At 45.4% G+C, this 18,875-nt stretch overlaps 1 protein-coding gene across 4 annotated transcripts in view; it reads right to left on the bottom strand.

Annotated features, from left to right (window-relative positions):
- Positions 1-5,484: 5,484 nt before the first annotated feature.
- The window catches only part of LOC140737331 (protein Smaug homolog 1-like), a 145,401-nt gene continuing 132,010 nt past the window's right edge, over positions 5,485-18,875 (bottom strand). For 3 of the 4 annotated variants that reach the window (XM_073063765.1, XM_073063767.1, XM_073063766.1), the window contains exon 13: positions 11,394-17,845. In XM_073063765.1, the coding sequence (XP_072919866.1) occupies positions 17,817-17,845 (29 nt within the window). In that variant the 3' untranslated portion in view covers positions 11,394-17,816. Of the gene's footprint in view, positions 5,660-11,393; positions 17,846-18,875 lie in introns of those variants that run through there. The other variant, XR_012101106.1, reaches the window with a different exon arrangement.

Raw genomic sequence — 18,875 nt, 5'->3', positions numbered from 1 at the left:
TAGGCTAGTGCCCAAGATGGAGCTGACTAGATTTACAACCTTCTGCAGCTTCTTTCAGTCCTGTGCAGTAAGTAGCCCCTCCATACCAGACAGTGAGCCTGTCAGAATGCTCTCCACAGTGTTTTTGTTGACATAGCAAATCTCTTCAAACTCCTAATGAAGTATAGCCGCTGTCTTGTCTTCTTTATAACTGTATCAATATGTTGGGACCAGGTTAGATCCTCAGAGATCTTGACACCCAGGAACTTGAAACTGCTCACTCTCTCCACTTCCAATCCCTCTATGAGGATTGGTATGTGTTCCTTCGTCTTACCCTTCCTGAAGTCCACAATCAGCTCTTTCGTCTTACTGACATTGAGTGCCAGGTTGTTGCTGCGGCACCACTCCTCTGGTTGAAATCTATTGAATATTGAAAGGCCTCGATAGAGTGGACGTGGAGAGGATGTTTCCTATGGGGCCATAGCCTCAGACCAGAGGGACATCCTTTTAGAATAGAGATGAGGAGGAATTTCTTTAACAAGAGGCTGATGAATCTGTGGAATATGTTGTGGAGTCCAAGTAATTGGGCGTATTTAAGGCAGAAATTGACAGGTTATTGAGTGGTCAGGGCAGGAGGGTTATGGGGAGAAGGCAGGAGATTGGGACTGAGGGAAATGGATCAGCCATGATGAAATGGTGGAGGAGACTCGATGGGCCAAATGGCCTAATTCTGCTGCTATATTTTATGGTCAGTTGACCAAGGGAGAAAGGGGAAGAGAAGGGAACCAGAGGGAGATAATGGGCAGACAAGGGGTTAGAAGGGAGCCAGAGAAAAAGAGAAGGAGAAGGGGGGGGGGGGGTGGGGTGGTGGTGGAAAGAGAAGTTACCAGATGTTCATGTCAGGTTGGAGGCTACCCAGATGGAATGAGGATCTGCTCCTCCTCCAAGTGTGGCCTCATCATGGGAGAAGAGGAGGCTTTGGACAGACATCTTGCAATGGGAATGGGAAGCAACTTTGAAACGGATTGCACCAGGAAATCCCACCTTTTGCAGCAGATGGAGCAAAGCAGCTCGATGAAGCAGCCCCAATCTACGTCAGGTCTCACTGACACAGATTATGCCGGATAGAGCTGATGATCTCCACAGACCCGCAGGTGAAGGGGCAGGAGTGGCACCTGCCCCACTTGAGGTGATACGGGTCAGGAGGGGGGGCCAGTGGAGAGGGAGAAGAGAACAAGGGGGTCACGTAAAGCACAACGCATAGGACGAGGGGAGATGTGCTTAGTGATAGGATCCCGTTATACAGGGAGTGATGTGATGGACACAGAGTTTCGTCGGGCAGCAGGTAAGGCTAAGGGGAATTCTATCCCCGTGAGCGGTGGGGGTGGGATAGAGATTTTTGAGTTTGCTATCTGCCAGAAACAGAGGATAAAGGTGCTGAGAACGTGAGTATATGAAATTTTCCAGTTAGAGTGCAGATCCAAGAGTACTGTTCTCTGAAACTCCAAACATCCAGCCAGCATTCTAGGGTAAATGAGCAGACATTACTGCAGTTGAGGTCATGAGATCTAATCCTCCCTTTCACTGTCCCAGTCATTACAGACCCTCAGGAGATGAGGAATGATTTTTGTACGGTATTTATCTTTGCAGTACAATAGACTGTCATTTTGTTTATTTTTTGTGAATGTTGTGTATTTGATGCCAAGTGTCTGGGATGGTGCTGTAAGTTAGTGTCTTTTTAAATTGCACATGTGTACACCCATTCTTGTACTTCAACTCAACTTTGAAAAAGATCCATTTCAGGAGAAACACCAGCTGATGGAGAACTTCCTTCAAATGCCTCTTAATATCAGAGAATGCATATAGTATACAACCTGAAACTCGTACTCTTCACAGACATCCACAGAACAAGAAACCTCATGCACCATCAATAACTCTCGGAGACATGAGGCAAAATATAGGCTTTTATTGGCTGGAAGAAAGAACAAGCAGCAAATGACCACCACACTGCATCCTGGAGACTGAGGCCGGGGCTGTGTCTCCAATCGCCTTTATACCGGGGTCCGTGGGAGGAGCCACAGTCAGTGGGAGGAGCCACAGGAGCAGTCAGCAGGGGGGCGTGTCCAGACAGGTATATGTAGTTCACCACAAAACCCCATAAAATGAATAAAGACATTGAAGCCCCAAAACACCCCTCCCCCTCACCTCGCCAGCAGAAGCACCAACCCCCCCACCCCAATCCACCATGCAAGCTCCAGCAGAAGCCCCCAAAGAGACCTTCAAAACTACGATCCATAACCAAGCACTTCAGCGCCCATGGAGGGAGAGAGCAGACACCAGCAACTCGCTGTTCCAATGTTACAATCTTCCATGGAATAGTGATGCTGAAAACTTTCTCCACTTTGTCGCAAACGGCAGGATTTCCTGTGGCCACCTACTTCAACTCGAATTGACATTCCCATTCTGACATGTCCTCCTCTAATGCCATGATGAGGTCAAACTCATATTGGATGGGCAATGCCTCATATTCCATCTGGTTAGCCCCCAACCTGATGGTATGAAATTCCAGTAATTTTGCCATCTCTCTCCTCCTCCCTATTCTATTCCCCATTCTAACTCCCTCTCAACACTTCCCTTCCTTCACCTGCCCCCCTTCTGCCACTCCTCCATCCCTTTCTCCTACAGTCCACCCTCCTCTCCAATGGCTTTCTTCCTTCAGCTCTTTATCTCTTCCACCTGTCACCTCCCAGCTTCTTACTTCATCCCCACCCACCTTCCCCCTCACCTGTCACCTGCCAGTTTGTACTCCTACCCCTCCCCTGCCCTTCCTTTCCAGTGCTGATGAAAGGCCTCAGGCCAAAACTATTCCCCTCCGTAGATGGAGCCCGAATGCCGAGTTCCTCCAGCATTTTGTATATGTTGCGCTGGAAACTTCTATTACCCCCCCCCACCCCCACCGTTCGTAAGTGACAACGTGCACTCCTAAGAGCTGGAGACTGTCTGCATAAAACTTTCAAGTTCTTCCCCATCCTTGTATCAGTGTATAAAAAACATACACTTTCCTGTGATTTCTTGGGTTAAAAGACAGATACGATACTTTTAAACACAAATTAAAACAAAATTGTTGCCAACCGCAGGGTTTGAGCTGAGCTAGGTGGCTGCACTCTGCACTTGCAAATTTCTACAGGTGGGGAGCATTCTGACCGGCTGCAGAATGGGGGGATAGGGGACCGCACAAGATCAAGTTAAGCTGCAGAGTTGTAAACACAGTCAGCTCCATCATTGGCACTAGCCTCCGCAGTATCCAGGACATCTTCGAGAATTGATCCTCACTATGGACCCCCAGCACCCAGGACATGCCCTCTTCTCACTGCTACCATCAGGGAGGAGGATCAGGAGCCTGAAGACACACACTCAACGATTCAGGAACAGCCGCTTCCCCTCTGCCATCAGGGAGGAGGTACAGGAGCCTGAAGACACACACTCAGTGATTCAGGAACAGCCGCTTCCCCTCTGCCATCAGGGAGGAGGTACAGGAGCCTGAAGATACACACTCAGTGATTCAGGAACAGCTTCTTCCCCTCTGCCATCAGGGAGGAGGTACAGGAGCCTGAAGACCGACACTCAGTGATTCAGGAACAGCTTCTTCCCCTCTGCCATCAGGGAGGAGGTACAGGAGCCTGAAGACACACACTCAACGATTCAGGAACAGCCGCTTCCCCTCTGCCATCAGGGAGGAGGTACAGGAGCCTGAAGACACACACTCAACGATTCAGGAACAGCCGCTTCCCCTCTGCCATCAGGGAGGAGGTACAGGAGCCTGAAGACACACACTCAGTGATTCAGGAACAGCCGCTTCCCCTCTGCCATCAGGGAGGAGGTACAGGAGCCTGAAGACACACACTCAGTGATTCAGGAACAGCCGCTTCCCCTCTGCCATCAGGGAGGAGGTACAGGAGCCTGAAGACACACACTCAGTGATTCAGGAACAGCTTCTTCCCCTCTGCCATCAGGGAGGAGGTACAGGAGCCTGAAGATACACACTCAGTGATTCAGGAACAGCTTCTTCCCCTCTGCCATCAGGGAGGAGGTACAGGAGCCTGAAGACCCACACTCAGTGATTCAGGAACAGCTTCTTCCCCTCTGCCATCAGGGAGGAGGTACAGGAGCCTGAAGACACACACTCAACGATTCAGGAACAGCCGCTTCCCCTCTGCCATCAGGGAGGAGGTACAGGAGCCTGAAGACACACACTCAGTGATTCAGGAACAGCCGCTTCCCCTCTGCCACCCGATTTCTGAATGGACACTGAACCCGTGAACACTGCCTCACTGTTTTCTCTTTCTGCATGATTACCGAGCTACTCATTTCACTTTTTCCTAAAGGAGACCATGGACGGACGTGTTGGAATGGGAATGGCGAGTCGAATGGAAACGGGCGGCCACCGGGAGGTCTGGCCTTTGTGGCGGAATGGAGTCCGCGTCTCTATTCTGCGGAGGACTGGAACATCAGAACAGTGGGAAGCTAGTGTCCGCTCTCGTTGTTGCCGGACAGTGACCTCTCTCTCCCTCGATGGAGAAAGTTACCCAGGTGCTGGGTTGTGGAAAGGAGCTTTGAGGGATCAAAGGCTCTTTTATTTGGGGGGGGGGGGATGAGGGTGGTTTTTGCTGTTGTCTGCGTGTGTGGGAGGGTGGGGTCAGTGCTTCTGCTGGTGTGAGTGGTTGGGGGGGGCTGATACTTTGCTGCTGCTTGTGGGGGCTTTGACATTGTTTATCTATATGTCTACGTTTATGTAGACTTACGTCGATCTATATGTATATATCTATATACTACATATACAGTATATACTCAGTGTCAATATGGTTGTTGTGATGGTAGTGTCGCTCTCACTTTCAGCTTCCACCGCTGGCTGGCAGTCTTGCAAAAAGGAGAGCTGAATATGTACGCCTCTCCCTGCCAGCACGCAGCCTCATGTAGTGCCTCCTCGCTGGCGACACACGGGAACTGAACTCCTTTTGGACAGAGGACGGGGAGGAGGTCTGGCTCCTGCACGCAGGCCCACTGGTGTGTGGACGGGCTCTGGTGCTCATGAACCAGATCCCCAGTTATGGGTAACTAGCCGCACGGCCTTGTGGGCAGCCTCGGGAGAGATGAAGGCTACGGGAATAAACCTGGACAACAAATCCGGAGTGGAGCTCCTAAGGCGGCTAGATGTCACTGAACATCCTTCCAGCAGCTCCTGCGGCCGAGCTGGTGCCAAACGTATTGCTTCATAAACTTCCCTTTGGTCTACACCGGTGAGGCCGAGAGGGGAATCTGGATGACTGGGTATCTCAGGATCTCCATACCTTCTGCCCAGGCGTGTGATGACGATCATAATCACCCATTGTCCTTCGAGACAAATGGATACCAACCACATTATATATTCACTGTTTTTATTATGTATTGCAATGTACAGCTGCCATGTAACAACTGATTTCACAACGTATGCCAATGATTCTGAAGTTAACAATGCCTCCACAGTCTGCTCTCTACATGTCCGTCGTGCTGGATTATGAACTCTGTCACTAACATCTCCATGGTAGGAGGCGTCAGACCTTCCACTGAAGAATTTCCAAACTGGGAAGTCCAAATATTTCAGCTTGTCAGAAGTATTAAAGGCTGGCACTTTCCTTGTGGCCTTGTGTATCATATGAAAAAAGATAAATATTTAAAATGAAACAAAACTATTAAGCAGCCGTTTTCAATCACCACAAGAATTTGGTCTTGGCAGAACAGAAGGTTACTGCTGAAATATTTTCCAGACTCACATTACGCAGCCCCTTCACAAAGCAACATTAGTCCAGAATAAAAATCTGTACAGTTGGCTGGGGATTAATGTTGCCCAATAAATGTTTGGTCACTCAACAAAGTGAATCCAGCCCCTGGTCCACCCCAACCCCACCTTCCTCCCAACCACCGCCTCCCCTTCCTGCACGCCCAGGCAGCATCATTCTCTCTTGGACAGAAAATGCTGTAAATCCAGAGGCTGATGTTGGCTCTGAAGAAATGCAGAGATGTAGGTCTCTACTGTAAAGGCAGCTCGCTGGAAAGTCCATCAGTGAAATTAGTTCCTCAGGACCACACCAGGAAGATGGACACCACAGTGGCTTACAGAGTAGATTTGTTGCCCTATGGTAGTTTCAACCTTGGCCTCAGATGCTGTCAGGATCTCCGTATGACCAGGTGGGATTTTCTGAATGCTGTGGTTTCCTCCCAGATCCCAAAGATGGGACAGTTGGTTAGTTTAACAGACCATCAATTACCCCTAGGTCCCTTAAGTTTGTTATAGCCGGGGGTGGTTTGGGATGAACTCTCACTACCTATAAATGCTCCCAATGGTGTGCACCTCAAATAGCCTCTGACAACCAAGTACTGTTCCCCCGGCCTTCATGTGTGGCTTAGCTATCAAGCCAAGCGGAACCATTTCTATTGACAGTCTTAAAGCTCATTGCTTCAGGCAGATGGAGCTCAACAACCGTGGATGGCAGTTCATTTAGGAGAAGGAAAACTCTGATTTCAAACATCTGTTGTCTTGCAGCTATACCCACTCACAGGGAACTCCTTGGGAGTGAACCCGATGGAAAAAAATCAAAGAGCTGGAGTCACTTACGCTGAATTCAACGGTAACTGGCAACTCCTACCTCACTGCTGGTGCCTAACTGTATCGGTCTCAGCCGTTCCTTTGGTGCATGGAGAGGGGGAGCTTGCTACATGGGCAACAACTTGCTCTCCATATTGTACTGCCCTGGCTTGCATATCTAGACAGCTAGGATACAATATCCATGGACAACCCTGACCAACTGAGGCCTCTGAATTACCCCTAGAGTAGGCAAGCAGTAGAATTTGGGGAGAACAGGATCGGCCAAAGATAACCAAGGACACCACTTGAGTGGAGGTCAACAAGTGAGATTGACTAACCCAGTATGGGCACTGGGATTGGTTAGTTTGTTATTCTACCTCTTCCTAACATTGGTAGAGGGCGAAGTTCCCAAATCAATTAGGATATGGATATCACAGAAAATAGAGTGCTAGAAATGTTGGGTGTGCTTGGAGCTGGATTTCTCTACAAGGCCCCTTTCCACAAAGTGAATGTTAATTTTCCAAAGGAGCTCTCTCCAGTACATGTTCGCTTCACGGGTACATTTATCACCAAATGTCCAGCACCATTTTGTAGATAGTTGTAGGATATCCACATTGCCAACTATAAAAAATAGCTTTAATTCATAAGACATATTATATAAGAGCAGAATTAGGCCATTTGGCCCATTGAGTCTGCTCCACGATTTTATTATGGCCGATCCGTTTTCCCTCTCAGCCCCAATCTCTTGCTTTCTCCCTATATCCCTTCATGTCCTGACTATATCAAGAATCCATCAACCTCTGCTTTCAATATTTATTTTTGCATCAAGGTTTTCATTCTTCCCTGCTAGAGACTATCTGGATTTTCAGCTCACCCTCCACCCTCACCAGAGATCAGCACCCACCCCACTTAAAAATGCTTAAAACACTTGTACACAACTTAGTAGACACAAATTTAGAGTTTGAATTTAGAACATAAAACAGGAACAGGCCATTCAACCCACAATATTGTGCCCAACCAGCTATAAGGCAAATCAAAAACACCCAAACACTAATCCCTCCTCCCTACACCATATCCCTCCATCTTCCTCACATCCATGTGCCTATCTAAACATCTCTTAAAAGCCTCTAATGTATTTGCCTCTACCACCACACCAGGCAGCGCATTCCAGGCATCCAACACTCTGAATAAAAAACTTACTCCTCACATCCCCCTTGAACCAACCCCTCTGCTCACCTTCAATGTATGCCCTCTGGTGTTAGACATTCATAGAAACAGAAAACCTACAGGCACTTTGGCCCACTAAGTTGTGCCAAACACGTCCCTACCGTAGAAATTACTAGGCTTACCTATAGCTGTCTATTTTTCTAAGCTCCACTGACCTATCCAAAAGTCTCTTAAAAGAGCTTATCCTATCCTATCCTGGGAAACAAATACACCCTGTCTATTCTATCTATATCTCTCATAATCCTCAACCAGATCTCCCTCAGCCTCTGGCACTCCAGAGAAAACCCAAGTTTGTCTAGCCCTCTAAACCAGGCAGCATCATGGTAAACCTCTTCTGCACCTTCCCCAAAGACTCCACATCCTTTATAAAGAGCATCTAACTGTTCACAATGCTGTGTCAAACGTACTCATTTTAGAAATTACCTAGGGTTACCCATAGCCCTCTATTTTTCTAAGCTTCACGTACCTATCCAGTAGTCTCTTAAAAGACCCTATCGTATCCGCCTCCACCACAGTTGCCAGAAGCCCATTCCACGCACTCACCGCTCTCAGCGTAAAAAACTTACCCCTGATATCTCCTCTGTATTACTTCCAAGCACCTTAAAACTGTGCCCTCTCATGTTAGCTATTTCAGCACTGGGGAAAAGCCACTGACTATCCACACAATTAATGCCTCTTATTATCTTATACACCTCTGACAGGTCACCTCTCACCCTCCATTGCTCCAAGGAGAAAAGGCCAAATTCACTCCCAAGGCATGCTCCCCAATCCAGGCAACATCCTTGTAAATCTCCTCTGCACCATTTCTACAGTTTCCATATCCTTCCTGTAGTGAGGTGACCAGAACTGAGCACAGACCCCAAGATTCCTCTGATCCTCCACACTACCATTAATACTACATTCTGCCATCATATTTGACCTACCAAAATGAACCACCTCACATTATCTGGGTTGAACTCCATCTGCCTCTTCTCAGCCCAGTTTTGCATCCTATCGACGTCCCGCTGTAACCTCAGACAGCCCCCCACACTATCCACAACACCTCCAACCTTTGTGGCATTAGCAAATTTACTAACCCATCCCTCCACCTCCTCATCCAGATCATTTACAAACATCACGAAGAGAAGGGGTCCCAGAACAGATCCCTGAGGCACTCCACTGGTCACCGAACTCCATGCAGAATATGACCCATCTACAACCAATCTTTGCCTTCTGTGGGCAAGCCAATTCTGGATCCACAAAGCAAGGTCCTCTTGGATCCCATGCCTCCTTACTTTCTCAATAAGCCTTGCATAGGGTACCTATCAGATGCCTTTCTGAAACCCATATACACTACATCTACTGCTCTACCTTCATCAATGTGTTTAGTCACATCCTCAAAAAATTCAACCATGCTCGTAAAGCACAATCTGCCTTTGACAAAGCTATGCTGACTATTCCTAATCATATTGTGCCTCTCCAAATGTTCATTCATCCTGTCTCTCAGGATCTTCTCCATCAACTTACCAACCACTGAAGTAAGACTCACTTGGGTTATCTCTACTCCCTTTCTTGAATAAGGGAACAACATCTGCAACTCTCCAGAACCTCTCCTGTCCCCATTGATGATGCGAAGATCATGGCCAGAGGCTCAGCAATCTCCTCCATCACTTCCCACAGTAGCCTGGGGTATATATCGTCTGGTCCTGGTGACTTATCCAACCTGATGCTTTCCAAAAGTTCCAGCACATCCTCTTTCTTAATGTCTATATGCTCAAGCTTTTCAGTCCGCTGTAAGTCATTCCTACAACTGCCAAGGTCCTTTTCTTTTGTGAATACTGAAGTAAAGTATTCATTAAGTACCTCTGCTACCTCCTCCGGTTCCATACTCACTTTTCCACCATCACACTTGATTGGTCCTATTCTGTCACATCTCATCCTCTTGCTCTTCACAATTCTGCTCACCAAGGCCTTCTCATGGCTTCTTCTGACTCTCCTAATTTCATTCTTAAGTTCTTTCCTGCTAGCCTTTCTAGATCTCTAACATTACCTAGTTTTTTGATCCTTTCAAAAGCTTTTCTTCTCTTCCTGACTAGATTTTCAACAACCTTTGTACAACATGGTTCCTGTATCCATCCTTTCCATTTCATTGGAACATACCGATGCAGAATGCCACACACGTATCCCCTGAACATTTGCCACATTTCCCTGAGAACATCTGCTCCCAATTTATACTTCCAAGTTCCTGCCTGATATGATATTTCCCCTTACTCAATTAAACATTTTCCGAACTTGTCTGCTCCTATCCCTCTCCAATGCTATGATAAAGGAGATAGAATTGTGATCACTATCTTCAAAATGCTCTCCCACTGAGACCTGACACCTGACCAGGTTCATTTCCCAATACCAGATCAAGTACAGCCTCTCCTCTTGTAGGCTTATCAACATATTGTGGCAATAAATCTTCCTGAACACACCTAACAAACTCCATCCCATCTAAGTTTCTTGCTCTAAGGAGAAGCCAATCAATATTGGAGAAATTAAAATCTCCCATCACAACAACCCTGTTATTATTGCACTGTTCCAGAAACTGTCACCCTATCTGCTCCTTGATGTCTTTGTTACTATTGGGTGGTCTATAAAAAACACCCAGTAGAGTTAGGAACCCCTTTGTTTTCTAACTTCTACCTATAGATTCAGTAGACAATCCCTCCACGACTTCCTCAGCCATGACACTATCAGCAGTGCCACACCCCCACCTCCTTGGCCTTTCTGAAACATCTAAAGCCTGGCACTCTAAATTAGCCATTCCTATCCCCGAAGGCCACAACATCATAGCTCCAAGTACTGATCCACACTCTAAGCTGATCCACTTTGTTCATGATATTCCTTGCATTAAAATATACATCTCTAACCATGTCTGAGCATATCCTTTCTCTATCATCTGCCTATCCTCCCTCTCACACTGTCTACAAACTTTCTCAATTTTTGAGCCAACCACCCCTTCCTCTGTCTCTTCAATTCAGTCCCCACCTCCCCAGCAATTCTAGTTTAAACTCTCCCCAACAGCCTTAGCAAACCTCTCCGCCAGGATATTGGTCCCGCTTATTGTACAGGTCACATCTGCCCCAAAGATCCAGAGATCTGAATCCCTGCCCCCTGCTCCAATCTGACAGCCACACATTTATCCTCCACCTCACTCTATTCCTATAATCACAGACACGTGGTACAGGTAGTAATCCTGAGATCACTACACTTGTGGTCCTGCTTCTCAGGTTCTTTAACTCCCTGTAGTTGTTTTCTGGTTCTCTGGTAGCTTGTTTATAATTTAATGAACCTCAGTGGTTTTAAATCTGGCAATTCCAGTGATGAAGTGCATGTCTGATTTCCCACTCCCTGTGCTCTACGTGCTTGTCAAAGGGGAGGAGACAAGTCCTCAGTCGCCCCACAACCAGCCATGGCAGAATCAGAAACCAGAAAGCGTCTGAAATTTAGTCCAAGGTTAAAACTGACCAAACTGACGGCCACAGTCTTTAAATAAAAACAGGACAGTGCAAGCAGAGAAAAGAAAACTGCAACACTTACGCACTTTTGCATATTTATTGTTTAGTAAGAAAATTATTTTCGTGGCATCAGACAGAACACAAAGGGATGTCATAACTTTACACCAGAGCTGAGATTCCTGGTTTCACAGAGAGGCTTCAGCCTGCATAGGGGTGGATATTTTTGAAATTTAGCAAATTAATATTAAAGTCAAATTCCAGAATCAACAAGGGTAAAGAACTCAATTTGTTTCAATTTTTTTTAAACTTAAAAAGAACAGGTGTGAGGAGTGCCTTTTAAGTTTTATTCCACAGAAAGTTGCTCAGTCCAAATTTCACTGAATTCTTCCCCACCCCCCAACTCCCATCAACACACAAAACAAAACAAGGACTGGGACAGTAATATTTTATTCCTCTTCTGTCGTACAGCAGCCAGCCAGTTGATCAGATAACCAAGTGGGCAAGCGTCAACACATGGGCTGAATACTGTGGCTTGGCCCAACACTATTCACACCCGACACCCAGACTGGCCCTTACTGGACTGAAGGAAACTGACTGGGAGGCCTAGGAAGCCTGTTAATTACTCAGTTCTCAACTAATGCCAGCCCATGGCCAGCTGAAGTGTCACATTTGTGGAAGTTCTGATTTCTGTGGGTGAGGTGCAGTTACCAGTAGCTTCGTGAACAAGACAGGATCCTGCAGGGTTAAATCAGGCTGAAGTAAATGAATGGCTACACCACAATGAAACAACCTGCTGCCTGTTATCCAGGACTGGAAGTTACATGCAGGAGGTAAAAGGCCCCACAGTTGAGCAACGCCCTCCCAGAAATGGATATTTTCCCAACACGTTTGATTGCCAAGGTGCTAAAAGAAAGGGAACAAGTGAAACCTTAGAAACCAGGAATGAGTCCGTTCCGGTCTTGGAAAAGTAAATATTTAAGGAACAGGCATATTCCAAAGTTTGGCTATTAAATTTCCCCTCCCTGCCCAGCAGCAAACATCGCTGCTACAGACCTCAATCTCTTCAACACCAGCTCCAACTTTACTTCAGTATTTCCACCATTTCTTTATACATCAAGCCCTCCCCCCTCCCCTCCCATACCCCATCCAATTCTGTCTCGAGAAGTACAACTTCCCTTTTACACGAGGAAGCAAACCTGCTGCAAAGGCTTTTTAATAATAATCGTGTAATAGAAAAAAAGGTTACTTAACTTGTGTTTTAAACATGTATCGTAGCTTGTAAAAAAAAGGGTGAAGTTTGAAACACAACAAACTTTAAATGACTTTGGCTTAGACCCCCATCTGGTGTGACTCATTCCAGATCTTAAACCCCAAATCTATAGTTAAGCAGATGCCCCGCTTGACGTACACCACACAGTACAAAAGGCACACAACCCAGTCACATCTAGAAGTCAAAAGCGGGCAAATCCTCCTGACTTGCATTCCCACCCAATAAATACTTCTGGGAGGGTGTCTAGAGTAGTCCACTCCCCAGTCCATTCTTGCAGCGAGTACATAAGCCCTGCCAATCATTCAGGTGCAGCTTGGCATCCACTGAAGGAGGTCGCAATTCCATCCTGTCCGAGTTACTGTCGACAGATTTTGAATTCCAGACAAACCAACCTGGTGTTAGTCAAACCTCTCAAACTTCATACATTTTAAATCGCTGTCTTCAGCAGGTTTAGAATTATTTAAAAGTACCAAAATGACAAAGCATTGATTTCCAAGCCACTGTGTTTTATACAGGATACTGGAAAACAGTTATCCCTGTAACTAGAGATTACAAATAGGTTTTAGCAGTGTTTTAATCGATCAGTTAAATAATCTAAATGCTGCCGCAAAGGTATGAAATGGAAAGATTCAGGTGGTTGCTCAGGAAGACGTTACTTAAAGCCATGCACTGCTTCCCTGAAGGGGTCTATACACACCAGACCCCCAAGCTTGTGCTGTAGACGTATGAGCAGGACTGAACCACACAGGGTGGGGGAGGGGGCTGCTCAAATCACTCATTTTGTGTTGCACTGAAACAGGAAACTGTTGCTATAGTAGCACCTCATCAATTGTGCAGCAGTTGATACCCAAAAAAAACCTCCAACACTCACCAATACACCCGAGACAGTAATGTGGGCTATTTATAAACCTAGTCCTCATTTTGCTTTGACTGAATAGGGAGAAGGGACTATACGGGCTGAATCCATCAGGATGAAGCCAGCAAGTGTTGAACCTTGAGCAGGAACAATGTGATACTGAGTGAGTGTGAGTGTGGGGGGTGGGGGAGGGTGGTATTAGTCCTGGACCAGCCTGAAAGAAGCAAGGTAAATAACTGAATTTGGATTATACAGAGCTATGCAACTCCTCAGAGACAGATGAGTGATTCAAGATTGCTATTGGAATTCTCCAGACAGAAAAGCAGCCCATCTTTCATCAGATTCCAACTTCAACAAAAAAGGTGCAATTTGTGTTTTTTGCTGAACATGTAACGAGCTGAGCCATGGGATGTTACCTTGCATTACAAGGAGGCAAAGTGTTCCCCCAAGCTGTTCTCTGGCAGCCCTGTGACAAAATCCACAAATCACCACTGCCTGTATGCTTTTATCTTCCAAAGAAGAACACAAATCCTTCATCGAGAACTATTAATAGAATATTAAACTATACAAAGTTTAGTCATGACCGGTAGCATCAACAACTTTGCCACAGGTCAGAATATTTAATGAACAAAGTATTTTGGCCAGTGGAAAGGCTTAGATTAATGTCTTGGGTAGCTGTCCTCAGTTTTGTACCTTTGAATTCAGCTGAGGAGGTTAGATCATGCAAGCCTAGTGTCCTTCTTTCCCAGATGGTCACAGGTCAGACCTTAAAACCTGCAGACAGATTGGTCGGGGGTGACAATGCTGGTGAGCCAGGGATGAGTGACTGGAGTCCAAACGTGTAGGGACAGGGACTGAACTGATGGAGTTGGGACAGCCCAAGAGGCAAGCTTCAGATAGCCTTACTGTTCTGGCACACTTACAATGCAGAAGCCGCAGCACAGGATGAGAGTTACAGCTCATTTAAGGAGAAAAATAAAGCTGACTGAAGAGTGAAGTCCTTTCATGGAGTTTGTAACATTGAGTTGTAACTTGGAAGATGTTTGCCAAACATGTGCATTCTTACAGGAACCAGCCACACTTCCAGTTTGAATAACATTTAACAGAAATCATGGCAAGATGTACTGGTTCAGCAGAGACTGATGGAAGCCTAACTTAAATAATTTATCAAGGTGCATGTTTAAACAGACCCAAGTGTAAACATGCTCTAACACAGCTGGGGTAGGGTTCCCTGTACCAAAGAGACAACTTCAGCACCCAAATGGAGTCTAGACTATCACAGGTACAGAGGGCGAGCACAGAAAACAGCGAGAGACCCTTTGCCAGAAAGCAAGCAAGCAAAACAACTAAACGACACCCTCTCTCCAATTAAATGCACCGACACAACAACAGAAAACACCAAGGGCATCTCACTTCCATAGAAAGAGAGGAGCTTAAGTACCAAAAAATAGGCAAATGAAGTGGGGACATTCTTGCTTAGAGGATAGTTCTGTGCCCAGTGTATTTAGGATGGACAAAGTCGAGATAAACCACAAAGTAAACGGAAAAGACAAGGAGCATCTGTGCACTCTGCATGCTGACTGGAGTAACAGAGACCAACTCTCAGGCATACACCCTGGCTTAAAAAAATGTCCCCATGGTATTTGTTATATAAACTTCAAGAATACAATCCATGCGACTCTGCAACAGGGTAGAAGGAGGAGTTGTTGCTAATAACCATTTTGTGCTCAGTTTAGATCTGAAGGTACAAACTTCAAATGAGATTCTTCTTGCTAATGTGGAATTTTGTACAAAATTAAGCTTCTGTTTGAATGCTGCAAAGGAAATGTACCTCAGTTTGCTGATGCTGGAAATCAGCAAAGCAAATAGTTTTGCAGGAGCCTGGCAACTGAAGAGCATGAATATGTGTAGGATGATTTGGCGTCCCATTCAAGTGGATTATTTGTGAAACAGACAGAAATAGATTTGTGGCTCTCCAATTCCACAGTTGCCTTTTTCTTTTACAAAGTGGATTTCTGCCGGCAGGTGAGGGCAATTCTTTCCCACCGTCACGGTATCACTGACCAAGCCCAAACAACAGTGTCCCATCGTTTGAGATGGCCGCCTTGTGCACGACAGCTTCTTACCAAATGGACAATTTTGGAATAATTCTCTTGACGAGAACCACGGAAATCCAAAGTCATTTAAAGCCATGCCTGTGTTATACATGCCCCTCTTCCCTCTTAAAATGTAAACACATAAAAGTCCTTTTACTACTGAAGCCACAAGACTCCAGGCAAAAAAAGTGATTCATATAAACAGGCCCTTATAGCACTGAAACCCTTTCAAGAATTATTCTCACTTTTCCATACATACGTTCACTATATACATGAAACCATTTTGCTTTGAACATACACACCCCCCTCCCCCATTCTGTGCCTCATGCTAGAAAGTTATGACCCATGAACTCTTAAATGTAACTAAGCAACTGGGAAGTTACAAATACACGACTCCCAAATACTTTGCTTTGTTAACTTTTTCCAGCAAAAAAAGTTTATCGTTCTTTACATCAAAAGAAATATCGTGTTCTGAAAGCATCATCATTACAATAGAACTTTCTTTTCCTTGGTAACAGATGTTGCATTTTGTTTAACTGGGGGGAGAAACTGTTCAGAGGCAAGACTGATTTTTTGGCTTAAGTAGTCCACATTCCCACTGATATGTAGTAACATTGAAACAATTCTTATCAAAGCAAAGGCACAAGAAGAAACTTGTCTGCAAGTATGAAATATCCATGTCCGTTTTACGCAGACAGTTCTGCGTTCAGGATGCACAGGAAGTAGAAGTTTTCGGTTTGAAATATTTCCGTGAACACGTTTTCTCTCTCTCCAATGCCTTTTGCTGGTTGCTCAAGTGAACCTGCTGATGTTGGTCTTTCCCTGACATGTCACTGTTCAATGGGATGTGGGGGGGGGGGGGGGGGGAAAGCATTCTTTGGGGTTGGATACATTAAGACCTTGGTAGAAAGACTTTTTCTGCTGCTCTGGTACAAGAACAAAAGTTCAGGAAGTGAAAAAGTTTCACTCTGGGTTTCAGGGGGTTAACGCGCCAGTGATAAGCCGTAAAGAATGAGGGAGATGGCTGGACACAGGTGAAGGGGAAAGAGGGTGCACTGCCTGCTTTATGCTTTGAAAGACTGACGTCTCATGGGTCAATGACAGAATCCTTCAGCTGCTTGAAGTTCAACCATTGGATTCAGTCCCAGAACATCTGTAGACTGTTTATCCATGTTTCTAGGTGTTGCTCCTTAAAGCCTCACTAGCCAACCCAATACAGGACTTTTTTCCCCAAACTGTTACAGCACTATGGAAATTTCAACTAGGGTCTGCATCTCTTGCTTGGTGTTCCAAGAATCAGCCAACCTTTTCCTGAAAGGTCACTGAAGCCTTCATGGAATTCCAAAGTAAACCAAATGCTCTGGGGCAAGACTCTTTCAAGATCTTAGTTAAATTGAAAGCAACCAGGATGGGCTGGATGGGAAGGCAGTGAGAAGCGAGGGGGGCATCAGAAAAGGAGACAGTTGGCTCCTGTTACAGGTCCACAGAGTAGAAAACTGGACATACGATATCAACCATAAAGTACAAGAGTAAATTCAGTCCAAACAGTGCTAACTTGGAGTTGTGTAAATGTATTTTTGCCATCAATACAAGCACAAATGCACAGATATAACCCCAGAAAAAATGTCAGTTATTTTTCTCCACTTTCTTCAGCTCCTCAATGAATATGCTGGAGCGGTTTCGCTAATGCAACCATTGTTTTATCTAGTAATGCGTGCTTCAGAACAGAACATCTCTTAGATAGTTTAAATTTCTTAAATGGTTAACTTGCTTGCATCACTTTGACCAGAGATTTTCTGTTAAATTAGTGACAGACAGACAAACTCCAGACCTGCATAGCTGCTAAGTACTGTATGCATCGGTACCAGACCTGAATAACAACACAGTAATTAACGCATGCAGGTTTCTATTAAGACCATTATATCAGCCCAAGAGTTCCCGTCTCTCCTCTGTCATGAGCACTGCTCAGCACCTTGCACTGTCAATCACTAATTTCATATTAGTTCCCAGTTTTTTTTAAATTAAGTTGAGCTAAATGTATTTGTACCGGTGCTGAACCTTTAACCAGATGGATACTGTGGAAAAAAAAGTTAAAGTAAAAAATATAATGGGAAACAGACTGAAACTAGTTTGGCTTTCAGTCTGATTCCCCTGAGGTTAAATAAAGATCAGCGAAAATATACATTGTAAGGTGTAGTGACCCCATCAAACATCAGTGGCATTTCCTGCAGCTGTTGTGTAATGTCAGTCTCTCAACAAGTGTTCACAAGTGGAATACGGCGGACTAAATAGTTGACGTCTTGTCCACTCCATCTGTTAAAGTGAAAGGAAATTATGTCAGTGGTATCACTGTATGACATTTCCATCACAAGACAAGTTCTTGTCTAAACTTGCCTCTGCCACATGACAAATGGGCTTTATCTATGCAATAATACTCAACACAATAAATATAAATTATAAGATAGCTTATATACATAAATTGATTGTATGTCTATAAAGTGATGCTAGGCACAGGAGTGTCTGTACTCTGGTCATAAGGTGACTGACAGGAAATGATAAAGTAGTGGTGGCTGGGGGGTGTGGTGGGGTGGGTCAGTGGGTGGAGATGTTGATCAGCCTTAATGCTTTGGAAAAAGAACCATTTTTGAGTCTGCTGGTCCTGGCATAGACACTACATAGCCTCCTCCCTGATGGGAGTGGGACAAACAGTCCAGAAACAGGGTGGCTGGGTTACTTTATTTATTTATTGAGATACAGCACGGAATAGGGCCTACGAGCCTCGCCACCCAGCAATCCCTCGATTTAATCAGAGCCTAATCACAGGACAATTTACAATGACCAATTAACCTACCAACTGATACATCTTTGGACTGTGGGAGGAAACCCATGCACTCACAGGGAGAATGTACAAACTCCTTTACAGGTACTGGCGGAGATAGAACCCAGGTTGCCTGTACTGCAAATTGCCCTGCTGACCGCAATGCCACTGTTACCAGCCCTTTTCCAACACCTTTCTGCATGGGGGGAGAGGGGGAAGAAGAGGTCAGTGACGTGTTGGGTAGTTTTGAGTATCTGCTGTCTGCCACAGTACAGCTTTACTACTATGCAGTGATGCAGCATGTTAGGATGCTCTCTGCTGTGATCTGCAGAATGTGAGTACTGATGTGCATATTCCAGCTCTCTTCAGCCTCCTCAGAAAGTAGAGGCGTTGGTGAGTTTTCTTGACTGTGTAGGATATATTCTGGGACAAGAGGTCGTGTGAGTAGTGCACTTGCAGGAGTTTGAAACCTATATATTGAAGAGCCATTTTCAGACTTGTTAAGCCAAATTATCACCAACCAAA

Source organism: Hemitrygon akajei, chromosome 12 (genome assembly GCF_048418815.1).
Source record: "Hemitrygon akajei chromosome 12, sHemAka1.3, whole genome shotgun sequence".
NCBI lineage: Eukaryota > Metazoa > Chordata > Chondrichthyes > Myliobatiformes > Dasyatidae > Hemitrygon > Hemitrygon akajei.
This window is presented reverse-complemented; position numbering and strand designations above follow the sequence as displayed.